We start from the raw sequence: 24862 nt of genomic DNA, 5'->3' as shown, positions 1-24862 counted from the left end.
TACAAAATGTGGTATATACACAGAACTAGCATCCATGATAATGCCATAAACACATTAAAGACATTGTAATGATTTATCGTAATGCATTTGTTTAATTAATAATTTACTTCCGATGTTTAATTTAAGTAGATTGTGTTTGTCTGTCAGCTAAGCAGTGTAGTATATTTCAAATATTTGAAATATCAAATATTTCATAGTAATGAATATATTCAGGTAAAATGGTTGCGGGAACGTTGATCATTTCAAATCACATTAAATCACACTCAGTCATATTAAACACGATAAGAACTTTATCATCATTTCTGATAATTTTCTTATTAAAGATGTCCTTTGATATAAAAGACATCTTTAACAATGAGGTAATGACAGGGGAAATCAAAATTTCTGATACATGTCTCATAGTTAGTAACCTTTATTGTTCACACCTTTAAACCAGAGGATAGCTGGATTTTGTGGCAATGCCACATTGGTTATTCTTGTTCCTTGACATCTTGATATAGCCGTTATGTCCCCACTGAAGGCCCCAGCTGTGAAATACAATTTTAAAGTTAGTGTATATAAAGTTAGACCCATAATTGTAATATGTGATTGGTTGTGTTTTGTTTTTCTTTACCTGTTCTTGACCAGCCAGTAATCTTGTCCATTATCAGTCCCATAACCAACAGCCAGGACGCCATGATCCAGCTCGGTGCTGCTACAGTCAGGTTCATCATAGACACCTAAATCCATTGAAGCAATCATTTATTTTTAGATAAAATCGTAATTATTTTTATTCTAAGATCACGCAGTTATTTTGTATATAGTTAATTAAATGAGTAAAGGAAACTCTAATGTCTCAGAATATTCATAGAACTTTCTCAAGTTATATAAATAAATATGATGATAGCATGCTTTCATAGTACATTGCTTAATCGGTAAATGTGTGGGACTCACCTGATTCATAGAGCTGGAAGGACATGTGGCCTGCATCTATGGCAACAGAAATGGGTCCGATGGTGGCCACGGCTTCCTGCAAAGCATTCTCATCTCCACTGTTTATGTCCACAAAGCCAGTACAGGTGGCTCCAACAGTGTCTGGATTATATCTGCAAGATCCATCCTGCAGTTAGAAAGAGAGGTGAGAATTCACCTTTTATTAAAGATATACAACAAAGGCAAAATAAACCAACATTTCCGACATTTATTTGACATTTTTATTTTATGACATTTTATTTTAAACAAACTTTTAATAAAGTTTGTTTCAGTTTTCCACTCACATGAGCTTCATAGGTGTAGGAGTCTTCTGTGTCCAATCCACCATTTTCAGTTACATATTCAAAGGCCCAGTCCATCCAGCCTCCATTACAGCCCATGTTACCAAATTTCCAAGAGCAGTCTACTAGCTGCTGCTCGCTGAGTGACACCAGTTTTGCAGTTTTCCTGACTGTCTGACCCTCCAGTGCCCCCGTCTGAGAGAGGATTAATGGAAGCAGAATAGAGAAAAGAATATTGTCTTGTGCTAGACACCATACATTAAAAGATGACAAATGCGGACAAAGGTAGGCCACTAATGTGGAGCATCATGAAATTTTGTATTCAAGGGAATTAAAGTCTAAATGGCAGTGGGCAAGGCTAGGGCAAGTATGTAAGTATATTCTGAATTAAATATATAAATATAAAATATAATGAATTCTGAATATATACTGAATTTAAATCCTTTGATATATAATAATCAGTTAAAAGTCTCCTATTTCTCCTTACCGCACTGAAGGCCCAGCAAGAACCACACTGCAACTGGTTTTTAACCTCAGTCACATAGCCATAGTTCCTCCAGTCAACAGTATCTGGCAGAACAGCTCCTCCTGCCTGTCGGAGGAATGTTACTGCACTGTGTTTCTTGGTCTTGTTGAAGGCTCCCAGGCAGCCCTTAAAAGCAGACTGTCTGTATTCCTGGTTGTTCTGTTATACAGAAATGGTGGGAAAAAATTACAGCACTTTACTTGTAAGGCTCACCATAGACAAAGGTTATGCCTCAGACCAAACAAGGCTTACACATAAGTTATACAAAAGAATTTATTATTTTTTTAATTACCATGTCTGCAAAGTAGGTCATGCCAAGTCTGTAGCTCATAATGCCCTGGTCAGCCAGCATGTTGTGTACCAAAACCAGCTTGCGATTTTCTAGCCATGTATTCTTACGTTGAGACTCCTCCTCTGCAGACTTATAGATCTTACCTAGGAGAAACAACACAGTATTTGAAAATGTGCATAATTGCCAAAGCCTAACATGCCTAAACAAAGTAACCATGAAAACAAACATCTATATTGTACTATACTAATACACTAGTAGTTTATATACTAGAACTAGTAGTTTATAGATCAAATGGAACATGCATTTACTCTGGAAAAGCCACACTGAAAGAACTAAGACATCATGACATATCAGTAAAAGTATACATTTATCCTTACCAGAATCTAGGAATGAAATGCTCCAGTATGTCTTTAATTTATTTCTTAAATCTATTATATAATTAGTTCATTTTTACATTAAAATAAAAAAATCTGTTAAATGTATTTGAAATTAATTTATCTTTATTATTATTATTATTATTATTATTATTATTATTATTATTATTATTATTATTATTACCATTTTTAAGACGTACACTGTGTATATTACTAGAAATGCTTTTATGAAATGCTCCATTGACAGTTTAGGAAAATTTCTCACCAAATTCCAGTTTCCAGGCATGAAACTCCAGGTCCTCCAAAGAGATTCTGGCCGCAGTGGCCAGAGCCACAAGAGCGCTGACAACAAGCAAAACCTTCATTCTGCCGAGACAATATAATTAGACTGTGTCTGTAGTGAAAAGACAATGTGAACTAAATAAGATTAGCTTTTTCCATTCTCCTAAATATCACACCTCTTCTCTATTACTCACAACTGTTCCACTCGTTCACTGGTTTCACTTTGTTTAAGATAGTTGCAAACAGGAAATACAAAAGTGTAACCAGCTGCCTACATTAGAGTCTATCAATCTTGATTAATTATAATATAATTAAGATAATATACAATAATATACAAATGTGTGTGTGTGTGTGTGTGTGTGTGTGTGTGTGTGTTATAAATACCTGAATGGAGTTCTTCACTGAATAGAGAGCTGCCACATTGTTCCTGAGTTTATATAATGCTGTGTTACTGGCCTGATCAGGTGCTTGTCACACACAACCACAACTCATTTTTACTGGAAAGTTATATATCATATTTGTTTAAAGGAAATTCCACAAAAAAGGCCTTTACAGATGACTTTTTCACAGGAACTACAATAACAATAATACAACCTTAAGAATAGCTGAGATCATAGCTACCAAAAGCTGGGAACTGTGTGTTAGAAAATATGAATTCTTGCAATAAAAAAATGGACATTTACTGTAAACGAAGCCAAATATGTTTAGTTTTAACTTTAAGTCAATTATTTATAAATGTATTATAAATAACTTATAGAATACACATGACTACAATAAAAAAAAGTGTGGTATATTAGAAAATATAAGTTCTTGAAATAACAAAAATGGATAATTTAAAGAAATATGTTGTTTTAACTTTAAAGTCAATCATTTATTTTTTTTTTATAAATAACGTAGGTTGTATTAGAATACAGTAATACAGTAATGTTTAACTAAATTTTACAATTTTTTTTAAATACTTAAAACACAGAAAGTATGTTCTATACTATTTTATTAATTCATAACAAGTCATAACATCATGTCATGTATTCACTTCCTTTTAAACATGTGATTTCTGGAACATTCAAAATGCACTATATGGTTAAAAGTATGTAGACACTTGACCATGACACACACATGAGTTCTTCCCCAAATTGTTGCCAAAAAGATATATAATTCAAGCACAGTATATATGCAGGACATGATAAACTTTTTTTTTTCCAAAGACATGGAACAGTACATTAAAGATTTGCAAAACACATTTCCTTAGATTTAAGCACAGAGCAGGTAAATAAAAATGTAATTACTAAAAACTAGAATTTTTTTTCTCATACAAATTTCTGAAACCAAATACAGTTGTGAAAATACTTGTGTTGTATTATTTTGAACATTTATATTTTGTAATACAGTATAACAGTAACATTACAAAGTACTTACAAATGGACATGAAATTTCATGAGAGACACTCTTTATGAGACACACTAAAAAAGATATTATGGGCTTTGTTGAAAAAAAGAATATTTTGACATTGACATTGAAGAGGCTGATTAAAATTTTACTTGAGTTTTTCACAGGACCGAGACTACTGCTTTGTATTCTCATGTCCCACAACACTAGCAAACTGTAAAAATAGATAATGATCAAAATCCTTATAAAAGCTGAATTAACTTATCACATATGTTTCTTTGTTAGTATGCCAAGGAACTTCATGTTTCATTACAAGCAGCTTTAAATAGACCATTAAAATGTTTTTTTCTGCTAATGTAATGAGTCTGTCTGTGTTTCTGTCCTGTTTCTGTCTGCTGTCTTTTCCTGTGGTTAATTGTTTGCTCCGCCCACTCTTTGGTTTCCATGGACATTAATTGTACTCCTTCTCTCCTTCAGGTGTCTTGTCTTTGTCTCTAATTAGTTCTGCTCTGTGATTGGTTCTTGTCTGTTATTTATACTCTGTGTGTTCACTTCCCTTTTGTTGGTCGTTATTTCATTGTGCTTGTTAGATATTGTATGTTGGTGTTAATGTTCCTGTCTCCTGTGTGCTCTGTATTCTGCTCTGTTTTGCCTGCCTGTTTGTGTGTCTTGGTTTAGTAAAAGTCTAAAATCTGCACTTGGATCCTCACTCGCCTTTGTCCAACCTCGTGTCAGCTAAATGCAAGAAATGTAAATGTAATGCTCAATATTTTAGCCTAGCGGGATCAAAAATTAATTAACAGCCAAGACAATTTGTGTCAATTATTATATTTCCACAATGCTTTCCAATCAATCAGTAAAAGAAACCCAACAATAAACATCCCAGGATAAAGATGACAGAGCAAGCTTCACAATGAACACGCTGAGTTTTATTGTAAACCAGTGGATAGCTGGCTTGTGAAGCAATACCACACTGGTTGTCCTTGTTCCTGTACATCTTGATGTAGCCTTTATCTCCCCAATTGAGACCCCAGCTGTGAAATAAAATAAAAAGTCAATCTTAAATTACATTTTATTTACATGGTTTACTGAAGAAATATAATTGTTCATGGCTACTTCCCAGTAGCAAGGTAATACTCTAGAAATGAATATGAATATTTAATTTATTTCTTTACCTGTTCTTAACCAGCCAGTAATCCTTTCCATCATCAGTGCCATAACCAACAACCAGGACACCATGATTCAGTTTAGAGCTGCTACAATAAGGTTCATCATATATGCCTAAATCCATCGAAGCGACACTTTATTTAAAATAACATTAATATTTTCTGTAATTATTGAATCCTAAACTCTGCATTCATACTTATATTTATATGTGGTTAATCAGCGATTATGTGAGACTCACCTGATGCATAGAGTTTGAAGGATTTGTTGCTTGCATCTATGGCGACAGAAATGGGTCCGATGGTGGCCACAGCTTCCTTCAAAGCATACTCATCTCCACTGTTTATGTCCATATAGCCATCGCAGGTGGCTCCAACAGTGTTTGGATTATATCTGCAAGATCCATTCTGCAGTTAGAAAGGGAAGTGAGAATTCACCTTTTATTAAAGATATACAACAAGGGTAACAGAAATCAACATTTCTGACATTTCTTTTTTTTTTTCTTTTCAATGGATGAATTATATCCTCAAGATACTTTCTGCAGTGAGAAAGTGAGAGAAAAATGCACTCAGATTTATTCAATAACTACAATTTCTATTCCAGTTTTTAGACCCATGACTGCAATTCATAGTTTTTCTGTGGTGGTGAGGTGACAGCCACCACATCACATCACACCACCCTATCATACATTGTTTTCCTTTAAAAACATTCCCCCAGTGTTGTATTTTTTTGACAAAATATACATTAACAAACATGACAACTATAGTTTGTAGGATTCCATCAAGTGTTAATATAATAAGCAATTAACCTAGTAACCTTGGCTTCATAGGGGTAGGATTCCTCTGTGTTTATTCCTTTATTTTCTTTCACATATTCAAAGGCCAAGTTCATCAAGCCACCGTTGCAGCCACTGTTTTTTGTAGAGCAGTCTACCAGCTGCTGCTTGCTAAGTGGCACCAGTTTCCCAGTTTTCTTGTATGTTTGACCTTCCAGTGCTCCAGTCTGAAAGATTATATATTAAAGCAGTATAGAGATGAGAACAAATTAATGTCTTGTTAAAAGCAGCAGAAATTTAGGGAATGGTGAAAGCTGGAGCGATATAAATGGGGTCAAGGAGCATAATCTGATTGGCTCTCAGGATTAAAAGGCTGAATAGAGGGTCATGGAAATAAAATTGCTTGCAACATAATCGTCCTGTTTCTCATTACCGCACTAAAGGCCCAGCAAGCAAAGCACTCCTTCTGGTCTTCAACAGGAGTCACATAGCCCTTCTTCCTCCAGTCCACTGTTTCTGGGTGTCCAGAGAATGTTGCACCATTGTGTTTCTTGGTGCTGTTAGAGATAAGGCAGCCCTTATATGCAGTCTCTGCATAATCCTGCTTACCCTGTGTGACAGAAAGATGGTTGACGGTATGGATGAAGAACCTGTGAGAACTGATTTTACAGTTGGAGTGAAGTGTGCATGTTTACCTTCAGCCCTCTCAAATGTAGCACAATCTAAATAAATTCTTTCCTTACAAAAGTGATATTATTAAATTAAATATATGTACACACACACAAAGTGCAAAGTGTCATTTCTTCAGTGTTGTCACCGAAGAAATGAGACTTTGCTACAGTTTAGAGTAGTGAGTGTACTGCTCATATAACAGTGTAGATTTGCTGTCCTCTAAAAATAACTCAACACGCAGCCATTAATGTCTAAACCGCTGGTCACAAAAGTAAGTACACCCCTAATGAAAAATGTCCAAATTGGGCCCAATTAGCCATTTTCTCTCCCCGGTGTCATGTGACTCATTAGTGGTACAAGGTCTCAGGTGTGAATGCGGTGCAGGTGTGTTAAATTTGGTTTTATCGCTCTCACTCTCTCATACTGGTCACTGGAAGTTCAACATGGCACCTCATGGCAAAGAACTCTCTGAGGATCTGAAAAAAATCATTTTTGCTCTACATAAAGCTGGTGTGGGCTATACAAAGATTGTGGTTTTACAGGACAGGTTCCAATACTCGCAATGGTCGACCAAAGAAGTTGAGTGCATGTGGTCAGCTTGATATCCAGATGTTGTGTTTGGGAAATATGTAGACGTATGAATGCTGCCAGCATTGCTGCAGAGGTTGAAGGAGTGGGTGGTCAGCCTGTCAGTGCTCAGGCCATATGCTGCACACTGCATCAAATTGGTCTGCATGGCTGTTGTCCCAGAAGGAAGCCTCTTCTAAAGATGATGCGCAGGAAAGCCCACAAACAGTTTGTTAAAGACAAGCAGACTATGGACATGGATTACTGGAACCATGTAGTGTGGTCTGATGAGACCAAGATAAACATTTGGTTCAGATGGTGTCAAGCGTGTGTTGCAGCAACCAGGTGAGGAGTGCAAAGACAAGTGTGTCTTGCACACAGTCAAGCATGGTGGTGGGATTGTCATGGTCTGGGGCTGCATGAGTGCTGCCGGCACAAAGGAGCTACAGTTCATTTAGGGAACCTTGAATGCCAACATGTACTGTGACATACTGAAATAGAGCATGATCCCCTCCCTTTGGAGATTGGTCTAAAGGGCAGTATTCTAACATGATAACGACCCCAAGCACACCTCAAAGATGACCACTGCCTTGCTAAAGAAGCTGAGGGTAAAGGTGATGGAATGGCCATGCATGTCTCCAGACCTAAACCCTATTGAGCATCTGTGGGGCATCCTCAAACGGAAGGTGGAGGAGCACAAGCTCTCTAACATCCACCAGCTCCATGATGTCATCATGGAGGAGTGGAAGGGGAATCCAGTGACAACTCTGAGACACTCTGGTGAACTCCATGCTCAAGAGAGTTAATTCAGTACTGGAAAATAATGGTGGCCACACAAAATATTGACACTTTTGGCCCAATTTGGGCTTTTTCACTTAGGGGTGTATTCACTTTTGTGGCCAGTGGTTTACATATATATACATACATATATATGGAATCGAACCCCCAACCCTTTAGGTGTGAGACGAACGTGCTAACCACTAAGCCACCGTGCCCCCAACTGAAAATCATCTCAACACAATGCTTGCTTATAAACCAGATATTTTTAGAGTATTTTTTTAAACTTTTTAAGGTTTTCTTTTATTACCATATCTGCAAAGTAGTTCATGTCAAGTCTGTAGCTCTTAATGCCCTGGTCCGCCAGCCTGTTGTGATCTCGGACGAGTTTGAGATTGTCAAACCAGTTTTCCTTATGCTTATTCTCCTCCTCTACAGACGTATAGCTCTTATCTAAGAGAAAACAAAAAACAAGACATATAAAAAACACAAGAATTAGAAAGGTGTCTGATCGACAGGAGTTAAACATTCTGCATGTTTTGCATGTAAAAAGGAAAATTCTTCCATTATAAAATGAGTTTTAAAAATTATATATATATATATATAATAATATATATATATATAATAATAATATATATATATATATATATATATATATATATATATATATATATATATATATATATATACTGTATATATTCATTTTTCAAAGTACTAAATAAAGCATCCTGTAACCCTATATGTCTGGTACAAGGGTGCTGGAAGAAGATGATGAAGATGATCACACATTAGCAATATATTATTTGAAATTGACCTTGTAATGTTGTGTAGTTCTGCCTACAGCACAATGATACATTTACACTACAATGTGCTCCAATGTATGTGCTCCAAATAATTATAGTAACATTGTTTAAAGAAATAAAATAGAGTTCATTTAACTTGCAATGTTTTGAAGCATAATAAATAAGAATGGCAATCATTTATTAATTACATTTTTATTAAAGACACACACGCAAGTTTGCAGCATCAACAAACACCAAAGTGAGTCATAGCAATGCATAGAAAGTCTGAACTAAGCAAGCAAAAAGCTATGTCTTTTTTGTCACTCACATTTTATATATAAGTATAATATAAGTTTTTATTGCTACTGTTTCTGTCATTTCTATAGCAATGTCTATAACTATTTTTAAAGGTGCACTCTGTATTTATTACTATGGATTTATCAAACTAATAAAATAAATGATTTAAAAAGTGAATGCAAGATGATTTCTCACCAAACTTCATTTTCCATTTCTTAAACTCTTCTTCAGACACATTATCTGCATTGCACAGAGCAATGAGAAAAGTGACAACAAACAAAACCTTCATTCTGAAAGATTAAATGTTAATCTGTCATTCTTTGTGTCGAAAAGACAGTGTGAACCGATTACAGATTGCTTTTGCTGTTCTCTTAGGTGTTACCAATCCACACATCCTGTTTATATCTTTTTCTTTTTCAGAAAGCCACAAGTATGAAATCGAAAACTGCAACCAATTGTCTGTGTTATGTCAGATAGGTTGAAGTGGGTGCAAATGCATTTTAGCTTTTTATTTGAAAGGTACTGGCAGACAAATCCAAAATGACAGTCTAGGTTACAGTCTTAGGATACAACCAACCTAAAACGCTGTTCAAGTTAATTTTTTTTTTATTTTTTTTTTTTGTTTAAATATACACATAATTCAAACAGGGGGAAAAGTGCTAGTTTAATTGTTTCAGGAAGAGGTGCATCTTCACTTCAAGTTTCAAGTCTCAGCTGTTCAGATATCCAGGGAAATTTCTTTCCACCACCTTGGTGCCAGAACAGAAAAGAGTCTTGACAGAATAGAGTTTTATACCTCCCTCTTACCCTGAGAGATGGTGGGACCAGTCCTATTTCCAATAGGAAAAATCTGCATATATCTTCTAAATGTATATATATTATCTGTTATGTCACATGATGAAATGTTTTTGATGCAGGGTTCTTGTAAAGTTTATGTTTATTATATACAGTTAATTTCTTAGTGCAATGGGACAACTACAGAATGATTCACTAGTGTCTTTTCACAGCTTTGATCAACATGTCCTTGATAAGCAGGTTTTTGTACCACATGTACAGTAGAAGTCTGTGGATGAGTAGACTCACTGAGTGGGAGGGGGGAAAAAAGAACTTTGATCATCTTCCTCTGCACCAAGATAAAATGTTAAACTTGATATACACATGATGTCTGCTAAGACTGAAAATTTAAATGAAGGGCTACAGACTTGTTAAAGCATTAGATCATTATGGGCCCACATGACTGCTGTTATGTGTATCAATTCTTCACTCTCTATGGCTTCATAAGGGTATGAGTCCTCTCTCCAGTCCTTCTTATTCTTTAACATATTCAAAGACTAGGTCTATCCAGCCTCCTGGTAGCTTGTGGTCCTAAATTTTCAAAGCAGTCCCCCAGCTGCTCACTGAGTGACACCAGTTTTTCAGTTTTCCTGAATATTCGATTTTCCAGTGCTCCCAGCTGAGAGTCTTGGAAAAAAGAATGGTTCTTATGTGTGTGGTACAAAAAATATTTTCTTCATTCCTTTTGCTAAGTACTACTGCCTGGCTTCTTTACTATTACTGCCATCTTTCTCCTTTATTCCTTTATTACAGGTGTTCTTAATCTGGAGGTAAAAGTGAAATGAACATGCTACTAATCATTGTAAAAATCTGATTTCTCTGTACCAAAAGGCATCCACATAATATATATGTATGTCAGTCTGTGGTAAATATGTAAATATCTGTGTTCTTTAGGTCTTTATATACCACATAACATTGTATTACATTTTAGGTTTACATTTTACACAGCAAAAACGTCAGTGTTATTTCAACTCCCATAGTGTTAAATTTAACACTTTCCCAGAGTTTATATAATCGACACCAGTTCAGAGTTAAATTAACACTTTGGATAGTGTCAATATTTTAACTCCATAATAGTGTTAAAAATGTAACACTCAGAGTGTTGTTTCTTAACACATTTAAGAGTATTTTTTACACTAAACATGTGTTATTCCTGTTCACTGGGGGTGTTAATTCCTAACATTCACAGTGTTATTTTATGACACTTTAAAGTGTATTTTAAACTCTATATCGTGTTACTCCCTTACTCTTAAAGTGTTAATTTAGATCATTCAGTGTTATTAACACTTTACAGTGTATTCATGACAGTTGTGTTACATTCAATGTTCTGAAAATACTTTTTCACTACAAGAAAAAAGAAACATACGAAGAATTCAACTTTTTTAATAAAGACAAAAATATCCAAGCACCATACAACTTGCACATTTACAGAGAAAATAATGGTACAATATAAAGGCTGTCATCTCCACCATAAGCACTTTGTAAGTCAAAAGGCTTGTAAATTTGAAGACAATCTGCTTTTATCACATCTTTTTCATCACTTTCAAACACGTTGTAGGCATGAAAATGCTCACTGAAATGGTCAACCATAAGCTTGTTCACTATGAAGTAGATCACACTGTTGACTAAAAGCATTTTTTTTATTCTGCAAAACACAGGCATTTCCTGTTCTGTGCCACTGCAAATCACTAACCCGGCTCTGTACTCTACCCCACTGATCTTTACCCAGTTAGTAGAGAAGATGTCTTTTGCGACATCGGGCAGGGCTTGGGCAAACATTTCACCATTTTCCTCATTGTCCACATTAAATGTTTTCAAAGGTCCATACTCAACATGGTTCAAAGGAGATGTTTCCCAATTGGATGCTATGGACATTTGATGTTTTTTGGCAAGTGATACTGTGATGTTCTTGAAGTTTTTAAGTGTGCTTTTGAAAACCCTGTGTTTTGCCTCAAATCGCATACTCCACATATGTATTAACGGTCCAATTTTTCGAATACAAGACGGGTAATGTAACATAAAATGATGTTTAGGAATCAGGTTTCTACCTGGATACAAGTGTTTGAACAAGTCATGATGTTCCATTATTAAATGCTTCAAATGCACAGTCATGCCTAGTGTAACAGATGGAGAGAATATGATGTTAATTATCTGCAGTAAGAGCAACAGCAAAGTCCAGTTCTGGTTTCCTTCTGGCACAATGTCACCAAAAATCAAAGGTATGTTTCTTACCAGACAAAGAGTCTGAATAGAGTTGAGTCCTATATTATTGCCTATACTGTCCAAGTTGACCCTTGTCGGACGATTTTTGCGCTCCAAGTAGCCATAGTCAAAAGCATAGATTCGTGACAAAAGACCAGGTTTTGACAAAACATTTTCAGAGAGATATTCTAACAGTAACTATCTCATACTGAGCCACCCCTTCAAGTATGTCATGCATTATGTCCAAAGAAAAGTTGTAGCAAACATGAAAGTACTGTAGGCTGTTAAGAGTTGAATTCTTCTTTAGACCAAACACACATAGCTTTTGTGGATTTAATTGCAACTCACTGCAGTGCATTTCAAAAAGCTCTTTTCCACGCAAAATTATCTTTGGGTCATCCTCTTTGTAAACATTCTGAGAATCATCTTTTTCAATCAAACACAAACGACAGAAGTGACGTCCACTGAAAGACTCTGCAAAACCCATTATTCCATGCATCCCCAAGTTGTCCCCAGTTATCTGACATATAGTGCCATAGACCTTTTCAGATGAAAAAGGCAAATCAATGCCATGACTCTCCAATATTTTGATGTCATCAATCAGAGGCTGTAAAATAGGATCAAAGCCATATTTTTTCACATCTTCTGTGTGAAACAATGCAACCAAATGAATGTTCATCAATACAGAGTTTAACTTTGGAGGCAGATTTCGGAGGACAAAATAGAGAGCACCAACTTTGTGAACACCACGTTTTGAACCCAGTGGGTTAGCAGTCTCAAAGTCATCATAGTAAAGCTGAATTTGTAAAGAAGTCTGTGTTTTTGAGAACAATGGATGTGACTTAAAATAACTTCCATCACAAAAGTCTTCATATCTGTCTTTTGATACACATGGTTTGGCAAGTAGTTCACAAATATAAGAATTGCGGCAGATAAATTTAATGGTTTCCAAAATTGGAATGTAAACAAAAGTGTCTTTCACTGGGACCTGATCATAAGTACCTGTATTTTTATTTTTCCTTGTATCAAATCGAACTCCTAAATTTTTTTCCACTGGCTCCACAATCCCCCATTTCTTGTTGAAATACTTAATTCTTTTAGTTTCAGTATTAAAACTCACAAATGGGTTTTCAAAATTCTCAAAACCCTTTTCCAATGTAGATCTTACAGGGTTATCTTTTGGCACAGTATTTCTTGCTTTACTTGGGAGTGCAGTCCACCAGCAAGTTCTTCCAAATCACTAACAATTGATGTAACTACACTATTTGCCATACCACTACCATGGAGTTTGGCAATAATTGTAGCACAGATATCTTTTGGTGTTTTCTGTGATACTTTGACCAGATCCATTGTTGTCAAAATACCCAGCATCAGGGCTCTGCACAACACTTGTTCCTGCAACTTCTGTACTATTTCGTAAACTGTGAAAATCAGCCTGAAATGACTCTGAGGTTTCTGCATCACCACTTTGACAATAACCCTTATCATGCAAACTAACTAAATGGTTTTTTAAACCTGAAAATGTTGAAAACTGACGCCTACAATGATCTTGTGCACAAACTAACTTAAACTTGGTGCCTGGATAGAAACTGTGGACATATTCATGTGTCATTCAAAAGTTTTGCCCGCAACTCACGAACTCTTGGAGACTCATCTGTTGTGGTAACATCAATGTTGTAGACAGTTGTCTGCAGAAAAGTGTAGAAATGGACCAGGGACTCATCATAAGACATGTTGAACACGTAGTGGGATTTAAACAGTTCATCAAAAGCACCCAATGAGCTGGTGGCTTGGCAGAGGATGAGCTGTCAACGGCGATGTAGAAGGTATCAATCGTCTTCTGGGTTCGGCCAACTGCAAGGATGTATGGTTGTTTACCCTCTCTTTCCTGCACATATTCAGTGATGCTGCAGCATGACTAAAAGAAGAAAAAAAAAAATTTATAAATGTGTACACCTTCAAGTGAATCTGGTACTTGCTGGTCCATGTTAATGTAATAGACTTTGTAAACTGACCCTGTGATTTGAGATTTGCTTCACTGGATAAAACATTCCTCCCAAATAATTGGGACATACTGGTCAGTATTACCCATTCATTTGAAAGGAACTAGACTTAGTCTGTGTTACCGGTGTTCAGCCGCAACACCGGTTACGTGCACTTGACCACCGCGGCCCCCGTTTTTATTTTGTATAGTAATAAAAATCATTTAGTTCAGTTAGAACTTACACTACAATTAAAAAAACTGTACGTGTCTGCTCCATACAGTGTAAGATGAACGAGAGTTACAGCACAGATCAACAGCAGGAGTCAGATTTCACCTCACAGTCTGACAAGACGATGGTGGAAGATTTGGTTTCAAAGCAAAACATTAAAGCGCATATTTAAGCGAGTTTGTCTTTATACTTTAAGAAAAATAATTAACCCAACATTCAAGCATATGATACGCAATGGGTAGGGGTGTGGGGTAGGGACGTATTATATGTACGCCACAAGTGCATATGCAAAAGTGCATTCAGAAGTGCAAGAAAAGTAATTTCTGAAGATCAATAGAACGCCACATAGAAACAGAAAATCGTGCTATTGATACGCACTTTCATGAGATCAGGCTCTTCATTCTTATATGGGCACTGTTATGAATGCCCATGCGGCCATGCTCATTTTACTTTCTAGTAAATCTAGCAAGTGCATATAACTAAAAAATTGTCTCGTGGAATTTACAAATGAGGCATAATAGTGTACCTTATGAAAGTGCACCATTTTGTCCACTGCATCACTTGGACTTATTTTGGTCCTCTTCCGTCCAGCTGTGGGTGGCAAGAGATAGAGAAGAAGCAGCAAAGAAGCGATGTCACTGTCCCAGTCTATCAGGAGGAAAAACAAGGCATTAATGTCTAATAGGAAAAGATAAAACTAGCTAACTAATTTGTATTATGAACCAGTGTTTCCGCTACATTCATTCTGCCGTGGTGGTCCGCCACACCAAAAATCATAACGCCACAGCTGCAGCTTCAAAGTGAGGTCCGATATTGTGCATTCTATTGTGTTACTGTATGTTTAAGCCCCACTAAAAGCATAAAAAACATTCTTGCTGGAGTTTATTGTGCTTTCTAAATCATATTCCTTTCACAACACTGTGAACCATGCATGCTGTGTAGCTTACCCGTTTCATAGTTCTCTGCGAGTTTCTCAGCAGATTTTAGAAGTCGGCACAGCTCAGTTGTCTGAGTCAGTTTTTTGGCCTCTTTGATGACCTTGGGCTTGAATGAGGTGTCCCACTTCTCAAGCATCTTGGAGGCTGTTTCAGCACCAAACAGAAGCAGGAAGTCTTGATTCACCTGTTGATTATACACAAGCATATATATATATATATATATAAGTGCATTGTTAATGGTGCGCTTAATGATTTTTATCAGCGTGTGGTATATTAAACCAGTGTAAATCAGAATAAAGATTTTGGAAAAAAGAATACAGTCAATTAGACAGGAATATAAATGATTAGGTGTATTCATGGCTAACATCCAGCAAAACACTGGATATTAAAGACTTCATTTTAATAAAAGAAATATACAACTCACCAGTCCTTTGACATCTAAAAAACGTGGAAATGTTTTGAAGACATCTGTGCTTCTTTGTGGGTCATGCACTAGGTCCTGACGGTGTTGAAACGTCATCTTCATCTTCTGAAATACACTTGCTTCATCAGGAGAGTGAACAAGAAATGAAATGGCCTCCCTGCAGGCATCTCCATCAAGCTGCTGAGGCAGTGTGTTTGCTGATCTTCGGCGCTTTGGTCCTTGTGCTTGATGCACTGAGGCTTCCTGACTGGCCGTTTTCCTGAAGTCCTGGAAATGGTTTTGAGGCGCCACGCTAAATATCCAGTGCCCTTTTCCCCATCATAGAAATGCTCCTGTTCCATTTAAATGAATAAACACAAATACTCACAAAATTATCAGAAACAGAAAGTGCAGATGCAGCATTGTGAAACAAAAGAACAATTAATTATTTAATAGATTTTCTTTTTTCAAATTAATGTGCAATATCCCTATAACCCAAGTAATTTTAAAAATAAGGGCACTCTCATCAATATTATTGTTGATTATTGTTGAATTTTGAAATCGTTTCACTTTTATAAGCAACTGTAATTATTTTATAATGAAAACTACAATGCCAAAGCCCTTTTCTGTAAATCTGGTGCTGTTTTCTTAATAAGGTTGTAAAACTTACATAGCCCTTTGGAGAAAAAGGATCCTTCAGGGAGGGAAAGAGAGTAATAATTCCCAGGGCATACTTCTTCTGCTGACGGGAAGGAATCCTACTATAGAGTGAAGAAAGTCAATCTTTAATAATTTTTCTTTATATAGTACAAGAAACATTAGTAATATCATTACAAGATTACAGCTTTTTTTTTTACATTCCCTTGTAATAAAAACCTTTTTAAATCTTACCCATGTTTCTCAGTAATATCACTCGCCAATATGTTGACAAGCTGTCTCCGAGTGCGGTGCATTAGTGAATTTTCTGACTTGTACTCTTCAAGAATATACTCTCCTCCAGGCTTCTTAAGCAAGGCCTTTTCTACCATCTATTCTCATAACAGAAAAAGGAAAAATAAGTTTTAGCGTTCAATTCTTTCTATTAGATAAAATCTTTAGAAAAAACATACCACAACATGTCTGTATAAACTAAGGCTGAAAGTTCAGATGAATCTCAAAAAACAGCAGTGTTGTCAAAGGTAAAATTCTATGAAGGGGCAAATTAATTACATTTTCTTTGATAAAAAAGTGAGTTTGGAACCAGATGATTCGATTGGTGATAATCTCAATTTAGTGTGACACCTTATAATTGATGGTAAATCAAAATAATAAGTTGCTTTCAGCTCTCAATTACCTCCTTTGCTGCCTCTGACATGGAAGCCTTTGTTGCAGAACTGCTCGTGTCTTCTTTGCTGGATCTATTTCTGCCTGTGGGAATACCCAGTTCTCTAAGCTCACTGTCACTTGAAGAAAGTGATATGGTATCCGTGAGGGAAGATGGTGTTGAATGATCTAAAGGAGAAAGCTCTTTAAAAAGAGAGAATTTGATTAACTTAACCTTTTGTGGCTTTATCCATTTTAGTATAAACATTTTAAGTAACCCTAAAGTATTCAGAATATATTCTTAGTAATCAGTAACAAACTTGACCCAACCTTGCCCACTGCCATGTTCGTTCCATAAAGAAAGGTCAATGTCAGCTGCATCAAAGAGCATAGGTTTTCTAATGACACCTACCTTCATCTGAAATGCTGTCACATACTGTCAGGCACATGTCTGGATTGGCCTCCAACAGCTCTAGAAGAATGTCTTCCTCTACTGCTGTGTCAGTTTCATCAAAAATGTCAAGTTGAGTTGCATCAGGAAGCCCAAACTTGTTTTTGACTATCAAAAGAGGTAATGTAACCAGATAAAGTCACCTGGAGCAAGTTTTAAATCATTCCGCTTAACTCTATTTCGTTGTCTTGTAAATGTTAAACTAAAGGAATCTGCAGCAAAAGTATACTGCCATGTACTAACTAATGTTGATGATTCCACTAACTGTCATTAAAAGTAAAGCTCTGCAATTAAAATAAAATATTATGACAACATTTGAATAAACTGTTAAATACAGCCAAAAGTATTTAAATACACACAATCTTGTGCTGTGATTTGTCGCTAAAGTGGCTACATATTTTGTTTGGCCTTTAAAGGAAGGCTATTTACCTTCCCTGATGAATTCTGAATAGGTGAAGCCTGAGTGCAATTTGATGTACTTCTTGATACTACGGTATTTCACCTTCAGCAACATGGTAACATCCTAATACTGCACCTAGTGAAGAAAAAGCAATAAGTGGTTCAATCTTAACTGCAAGGAGATGTTAGCTTGTTTAAGTGGCAAACAAACAGTGAAGATTGCTTATCATATGCAGGAAAATTTTTTTTAAAAATTCTGTTTTGCAACATGATGCTCAAGCAATTTTTTTAAACTTCATTGAGAAAAAAAGCATTATTAAAAGTTGAAAACTTGTCATTTTTCATACTTTTTATCTTTTTAATCTGTATCATGATGTTGCTGTTCCGGCATACTTTTTAACCATTTAAGCAAGTAAATCACAGCAGAATTAGTTTATTTTGGGTTCATACCACTTGTATGCATCCACCATAGACCAAACTATTTAGAGAACGAATAAAAGTTTAAAAGTTGTTTGCTTGTCTTGCGGAGGGAACTGATATACTGTAGTATGTACGTTTTTCAAATCTTCATCACGATGTTTGTATTCCTTCTTAGTTTTAACCAGTTTATTGTTATTAAAAAACAGTTAAATCTGAACCTCAAGTAACGTTGGCGCTGGACGCAGCAGACGAGAAGGCTGGTTCGTTCCACCAGATAATGTTAATAATTCAGACATTTGATTGCCCAACCTGGGTCAAGCTAACGTTAACTAGATAAGACATTTTAATCGCTAATATAGCAGATTAATGGAAAATTACATCGGTAATCAGCATTTTTGCCGCAACTAATTTATGAATGAGTCTGTATCAACTACATTAAAGAGAATCGCTTTATTTAAAGTGAATAAAATCCCCTACTTAATAGAGTTGAACATTAATTGAGCCGCAGCCACACACCTGACTCGTGTGTGCAGTGTAGGTCATGAACTGGGAAAGCAGGCAGTGGGTCAAACCACTGTGAGAAAGGGGAGGGGGAACTCAACTGTTTATAAATGCATTTTTGCGTTTTTTTTCTACTTACACAATTATTTAGGTATACATACATATATTTTTTCACAATAGAGGATGCGATATTTAAAAAAATAATAATTCCAGGGGGGGGAGGGGGCGCTTGGAGAGACAATCCTCGGATGGGGGGGACATGTCCGCGATTTACGCCCATGCCATCGGGTAACGTTAAACGCGAGTAAAGTTAGCGGGATTAAACATGAAGGCCGCGAACGGCGCGAAGCGAAAATGGCCAGTGTGAAGACGCCAAAAGCCTTGTTTAGGCCATCATCACCGACGAAAAATTAGTATTTTCCCTGCGTCACTGTTCGCGGACGTGCACCAAGCATTTTGAAACTGACGACGACACCACATAAAATGGCTTTCATTAAACGTTAGTGTAAAACAATGACTAGACAGTGATTTTCTTAAATGTACTAACACCGTTAAACACATGTTATATTAAAACACGCTAACGTCATTTTACCGTTTTACAGTTGCTGCACTAACTTAGACTGTTAAAGACTAACATTCTTTATAAATTGGTAAATGTGGTTCTCAACCTTTAAACCAAATATTCCTGACAGAAATGTTCTCTCCCAGACGGTTAAGGTGTGTGAGAGAGAACATTTCTGTCAGGAATATTTGGTTTAAAGGTTGAGAACCAACCACATTTACCAATTTATAAAGAATGTTAGTCTTTAACAGTCTAAGTTTAAAAAATAAAAATTTAAAAAATAAAAAGCGACGATTGCATCACACCCCATTTAACGTTAAAACTTGGTTTAATAATGACTAACAACCTTTATAAAATTGATAAAAGTGTTTCTTACCTTTTAAACCGAATATCCCAATACCACACAGTTTTCTTCTGGGCGTTAAGTTCACTGCCTCGGTAGGTGTCGTGAAGACAATTTCCCGCTCGTCATTGAGCACGAAAAAAAGTAACTCAAACTTAGTGTATGCTCCTTACTCCTTGAAATGACGTCCCCCACAGAGCTTTTTCAGCACTGCAAGTGTTAAAATAACACACAAATCAACACCCATTCACTCGGAATAATTTACACTGGGAATTTAACTCAAATGAACACTACAGATTTTGCTGTGTACATGTAGGTTACATTTAGGTTTGTCATTTGGCAGATGCCTTAATCCAGAGCGACATACAAAAGTACTGTGAAATCTCCATCACTGAATACATCAACACTGGTTCACTAGGTTACAGACTTAGGACACCAAAAACTTTTGGGGGGAATTATAACACTTTTTGAGTCTTTGTGACACAGGACTACAAATCATGACATTTTTACCTCAATTTATATCAGTAAATTATTTTCAACACTGGAGGATTATGAGTTTTCATAAAACCACTGGCAGGTAATTAACCTTCCTGTTTAATAGATATTGTATAATTTTGTCTGAAAATCAGTCTTTCATCATATGATGAGTTTATTTGTGGTTGGTAACTGGAACCAAACATCTTGCCTAGACTGCACAATGTCCATCACAACAAGATTAATCAGATTATATCCAAACATTTAGCTTTAAACACTGGAGTAATATGAAATTTCATAAAACCATGTGTGTGTAATTAACCTTTCTTCTGAAGTGACATTGTCTAACCTACATAACCTAATGTAAGTCTTTCCTTAGCCTTCTGCAAAACACAGTGATTAAATGTAACTACTGTATAATTGCATTAACAGATAAACAAATAGGTCATATTAAGGTCTTTGAAATCTAAAAGTAGAAAAACCTTTAGGATTCCTGCAGCCATGAGCACATCCAGGTGAACAAATCACAACAGTTTATATCTAGGTGAAGATTTTAAGTATATGTGTACCTAAAATTAACCACTGTGACAGGGTAGAAAAGGAGGGACTATGGAGTCATTACAGATGGCAGAACACAAGTGCACTAGGCTGTAAAGATTTTCCAAGTAAGTGTGTGAGTTGAAGGTGTTTAAAAATGTTCAAGAAAAAACTTTTTAGCAGGACAAACACTTTAAGCAGGAGAATCCAAGACCAGGACAGACTATTTAGTACATTTTGATTTATTTATTTTTTTAAAAAGAGAGAGATTACATGTAGCACCCATGTCAAATATTGTATATAAATGTAGCTTTATTCAAAATTTGTTTTAATTAATACATTCATTTCAAAGCCAACTATGGCATGTGTTCAGTCAAATTTCTCAGATGGGTGGATTTTGAATTGTTGTACTGTAGCCTGCTGTAAGATAAAGTTTCTTTCTAAGAGACTTTCTGACGTTGTAGATGATGGAGCTTTACTTTCAAACAGCCTGTGTTTCACTTTCTTAGAAAGAGTTTTGAACATATTCGTACTTCCTGTTTTTCTTCCTCTTGCAATCTACAAAGTGGTTATCCAAATATTGTTATCATGATTGCTTCTGCAGTGTCAGAAGATATTATCCGAGTGCACAGGGCAAAACAATATGTAATAAGACTAATAGTTACATAGATTTAAATTATAATAATTAATTGATTATAATGAACAGGTTTATTAAAGATATGTGGCTCTGGGCTGTGTGTGATTTGTTTGTAAATGGGTTCTTACCTGCAAAATATATAAGAACGTCTGAGCTAGAGCTTATTCAGCGTGACATGTTTATGGCAGCTATAATAAAGTTTACCTTCGGAACTGGAAATGTTCAGAAAGTAATGTCACATGACACATGACAGTGTATTGACACAGTTATGTGTCTTATGATGCAGGGTTCAAGTAGATGCCTTTTTATTAACTATACCTATCCAGTCCGTAATAAACTTGGCACTGAACATGGTCAAGTGAAGTCAAGTCAAGAGGCTTTTATGGTGCCATGATACAACCTGGGAATGATTTAGCAGTCTTTTTCTCACAGGCTAAATGACAGTTTAGCAGATTTTCATATCATGTGTAGAATCAAAGGGCTATGAAAAGTTAGATTATGACGGACACAAATGTTTGTTTTCCAACAATCTGTACAAGGAAGTTATTTGTTTTCATTTCTGTTGGTGTGGAGTCATGTGGCCATTTGATGAGTGTGACAATGACAAAATGCCTGTCTTGCATCATTCCTGGACACAACAGGTGACTCATCATACTCTAGAAAGACTGGAGAATTGAATAAGTCATGAGCATTTCCATGTGATACATAGCCTTGATCGCGAGAGTATGAGAGGAAACTGTTATATATGAAAGCCTGCACAATTCGAACATTATTTTTATATTGCTTCATGAATCCACAATTTTCCTCATTTACTCATATGGTCTGTGAGGGCTGGAGATTTTCAATGGAACCAAGATAGCCAATTTTATAATTTTATCTGCAAACCTGCATAATCAGAACTCACAAAACTTAGATGTACTTCATGAAAAATATGAAGCTGTCATGCATTCATTACTCTTTGAAATATCTTTGATTGTAGACTGGAAAATATTAAGTCATTAAAAATGTCCAATGGACATCCATTACTGTTACTATGATTCTACCACAATTCTATTATTTAAAATATATATTTCTATGATTCATGAGCATCAGTTACCATTAATTCTTATTCATATATCAGTAAGGGAATTCTTTCCTGTCTCAGTGCTGCCACCTTACACTACATCTCAACAGACTGAAGCTCCTCTGAAGAAAGATGCTGGTTTGTTACAATTTGCCAAATTTTTGCCCATTATTCTCATAATCTTGCTAACAATCTGAACATAATCTGTCACAAAATGTTATTTATTTTATTCTTTTATTCTATTTAGATATTTTTTAACAAATATCTTTCAAGAGTGGAATTTCACTGTTGTTGGTTATGTTTCAAAATTATAGAAACGTGATGAACTTTTTCAATAATGGAAAAAGACAAAGTTGTGTACATGCGTTTAGAGAAAACAAGCATGTGACTATTGAGAAATGCTACAGCTGTGCCAGCTTTCCCCTATATAATCACGTGAAGTATGCTTCAAAGCACAACCATGAGAGAGAGAGTTAGAGAGAGAGAGAGAGAGAGAGAGAGAGAGAGAGAGAGAGAGCACACCACCACAGTATCTCACAGAAAAAAAAATTGTGTACATCATTATATGTTTATGCAATTCAGCATAGCAGTGGTTTCAGCGCCTCTCATAAAATAACAGGACCAAAGGGCATTATACATTCACATGAGCCCTAGGCCATATGTTCTGCTTTGGTGTAAGAAAAATTACATACCTGTAAAATATCTAAGACACAAAATAAATGTGTTAGACTCCCAACCCTACATTCAAGGATCAAGTTCAAGTATGTCTGGTAAAGTCAACAATTATGAAACATGGGACTTTTTTGTTTCAGTGAAAATGTGCTGACAGTATGGGCACTATATGTCTAAGACATATGGTGATGTTATGTGGGAAATTATAAATAAATTTATATTTTTTAAATCTTAAATTTGCACATCAGTACAAGAAATTGATCAGTAATGTATAGATATGAGTTATTTTTAATGACATTACAGTTGTGACCAAAGTAGTTAGTATATAGTGATTTACTTAAGTGATAAGTGTTAGTGTTTGTTTTGTGAATTTAATGTGTTCTCTAAAGGTTTGTTTTAGCATGCTGTGGCTGAAGGTAATTATGTATTATGCTGATGCATCATCATTATAATGCAGGGATTCCTGTCTCACGCTCATTCATGATTTGTTAAATATCAGCTCCTAAAACCTACTAACACATTTATTAATGGAGAAAGAAGATCTACATAATAAAACACTGTCATATTGTTTGTACCAATGGTTTCAGTTTTCTGTGACAAGCAATACTGGTAAGACGCCTACGTCTTCTCTCTCTGTTTCTTGGAATAGGTTTTAACTACATCAGACATCCTGTTTGTTTCTGATTCTCTCTGAGAGTCAAATGAACAGATTATTTGTTTTACACATTAGTGTCCTGAAGTGTTAAAAGTATCCAAACTGATATTAATCTATTTCCCCAAGTCGGAAAAGCCTCCTACATTTATTTAAGTAAATTGAAATTATAAGAAAGATTAACAAAACAATACAAACTCAAAAACATCAGCCACAAAAACCACACTGGTTTTAAATACTGATAGCAAATTAGTGTCTCTTTCGTGGAATTAGCAATGAACAATGTGAAAACGGTTAAGGTAACAAAGGTTAAGTAACAGCTAGAATGATAAAATCTTTGATAATACAAACAAATTAGGAATTAGCCAAGGCTAACTGGCAACAACAATTGTCTCATAAATGTTAGCTAACCTAATAAAAACTCCTATGATACAACCTAATACAGCTGAATGATAATACTAGCTATTAGAGAGATTAGAAATAAGTTAAAACGAATAAACAACAACGTTGTTCCTAAAGTTATTTAGCATGAGACTAGCTCTTCTGAAACTCCATCAGAATTTCTGTTTTTGAGACAGACACATGTACAATAACACAAGTCTCAGTGCATGTGACTGAAACTACTCTCAGACTGACAGACCCAGAGAGTGGGTTTGAGACCACCACAACATCTCACAGGGAAACCACTCTTTCACATAACTGTAGAAATACTAATACACACTGTGTTGTTGTTGTTGTTTTTGTTATTGTTGTTTTACTATTTATTTTTTTTATTTATTTATACTATTTAGAACTTCAGCTTTTTTATAGTCATAGTGTGGTGTTCTGCTTTATCAGCTCATAGAGAGCAAGTGCTTTTATCTGGCCAATCAAATCCTAGAGAAATTCACAAATAAACACTCTTGCTGTCATCTTACTGTTTTTTCATAGTCTCACACACGCTTGTGGTAATGTGTGGGAAACGCTGGGTCATCACTCTGAACTGTGTGCAGGAGTATTTCTTGTGAAATAAGCTGAATTATGAGGAAATACAGTACTGAGCTGTGAATCATTACAATTCTGATGTTATATTATATCTTTACAATTATGCTCAACCTGTGATCTTTGGTAAG

The 24862-nt window shown here is 35.7% G+C and overlaps 3 protein-coding genes across 5 annotated transcripts; all 3 read right to left on the bottom strand.

Annotated features, from left to right (window-relative positions):
- Nucleotides 1-396: 396 nt before the first annotated feature.
- LOC132852097 (procathepsin L-like) lies at nt 397-2896 on the bottom strand. The gene is made up of 7 exons (XM_060879135.1): nt 2711-2896; nt 2072-2214; nt 1741-1938; nt 1257-1448; nt 934-1099; nt 614-719; nt 397-527 (listed from the first exon to the last, which is right to left on the bottom strand). Exons 1-7 carry the CDS (start codon nt 2808-2810, stop codon nt 428-430), a joined length of 1005 nt encoding a protein of 334 aa, XP_060735118.1. The 5' UTR covers nt 2811-2896; the 3' UTR covers nt 397-427.
- Nucleotides 2897-3701: 805 nt separating this feature from the next.
- Nucleotides 3702-9526, bottom strand: LOC132852057 (procathepsin L-like). 3 transcript variants are annotated; one of them, XM_060879082.1, is made up of 7 exons: nt 9343-9526; nt 8379-8521; nt 6486-6662; nt 6086-6279; nt 5519-5670; nt 5289-5394; nt 3702-5147 (listed from the first exon to the last, which is right to left on the bottom strand). In XM_060879082.1, exons 1-7 carry the CDS (start codon nt 9434-9436, stop codon nt 4967-4969), a joined length of 1047 nt encoding a protein of 348 aa, XP_060735065.1. In that variant the 5' UTR covers nt 9437-9526; the 3' UTR covers nt 3702-4966. The 3 variants fall into 3 exon arrangements, with proteins under 3 accessions (XP_060735065.1, XP_060735064.1, XP_060735066.1); XM_060879081.1 differs by having other exon boundaries at nt 5519-5684; nt 6094-6279; nt 9343-9525; XM_060879083.1 differs by lacking the exon at nt 6486-6662 and having other exon boundaries at nt 5519-5684; nt 6094-6279; nt 9343-9525.
- A 4289-nt stretch (nt 9527-13815) lies between these two features.
- On the bottom strand, nt 13816-18023 carry LOC132852398 (uncharacterized). The gene is made up of 9 exons (XM_060879596.1): nt 17920-18023; nt 17452-17511; nt 17071-17228; nt 16629-16765; nt 16408-16495; nt 15759-16090; nt 15344-15518; nt 14923-15044; nt 13816-14101 (listed from the first exon to the last, which is right to left on the bottom strand). Exons 1-6 carry the CDS (start codon nt 18002-18004, stop codon nt 15857-15859), a joined length of 762 nt encoding a protein of 253 aa, XP_060735579.1. The 5' UTR covers nt 18005-18023; the 3' UTR covers nt 13816-14101; nt 14923-15044; nt 15344-15518; nt 15759-15856.
- Between the last annotated feature and the right edge of the window lie 6839 nt (nt 18024-24862).

This window comes from Tachysurus vachellii, chromosome 10, assembly GCF_030014155.1.
Source record: "Tachysurus vachellii isolate PV-2020 chromosome 10, HZAU_Pvac_v1, whole genome shotgun sequence".
In the NCBI taxonomy this organism is placed as follows: Eukaryota; Metazoa; Chordata; class Actinopteri; order Siluriformes; family Bagridae; genus Tachysurus; species Tachysurus vachellii.
This window is presented reverse-complemented; position numbering and strand designations above follow the sequence as displayed.

Excerpts from the sequence above, each read along its gene's own strand:
- LOC132852057 (XM_060879081.1), bottom strand. The coding sequence starts at position 9,436 with ATGAAGGTTTTGTTTGTTGTCACTTTTCTCATTGCTCTGTGCAATGCA. Across the intron at positions 8,522-9,342 it reads GAAATGGAAAATGAAGTTTG|ATAAGAGCTATACGTCTGTA; the intron begins GTGAGAAATCAT and ends GTTTTCTCTTAG. Across the intron at positions 5,395-5,518 it reads CTTCAAACTCTATGCATCAG|GCATATATGATGAACCTTAT; the intron begins GTGAGTCTCACA and ends CGATGGATTTAG.
- LOC132852398 (XM_060879596.1), bottom strand. The coding sequence starts at position 18,004 with ATGTTGCTGAAGGTGAAATACCGTAGTATCAAGAAGTACATCAAATTG. Across the intron at positions 17,512-17,919 it reads TTCAGAATTCATCAGGGAAG|AGCTGTTGGAGGCCAATCCA; the intron begins GTAAATAGCCTT and ends ACATTCTTCTAG. Across the intron at positions 16,766-17,070 it reads TGTCAGAGGCAGCAAAGGAG|ATGGTAGAAAAGGCCTTGCT; the intron begins GTAATTGAGAGC and ends TTATGAGAATAG.
- LOC132852097 (XM_060879135.1), bottom strand. The coding sequence starts at position 2,810 with ATGAAGGTTTTGCTTGTTGTCAGCGCTCTTGTGGCTCTGGCCACTGCG. Across the intron at positions 1,939-2,071 it reads TGACCTACTTTGCAGACATG|AACAACCAGGAATACAGACA; the intron begins GTAATTAAAAAA and ends TCTGTATAACAG. Across the intron at positions 720-933 it reads CTTCCAGCTCTATGAATCAG|GTGTCTATGATGAACCTGAC; the intron begins GTGAGTCCCACA and ends CAATGGATTTAG.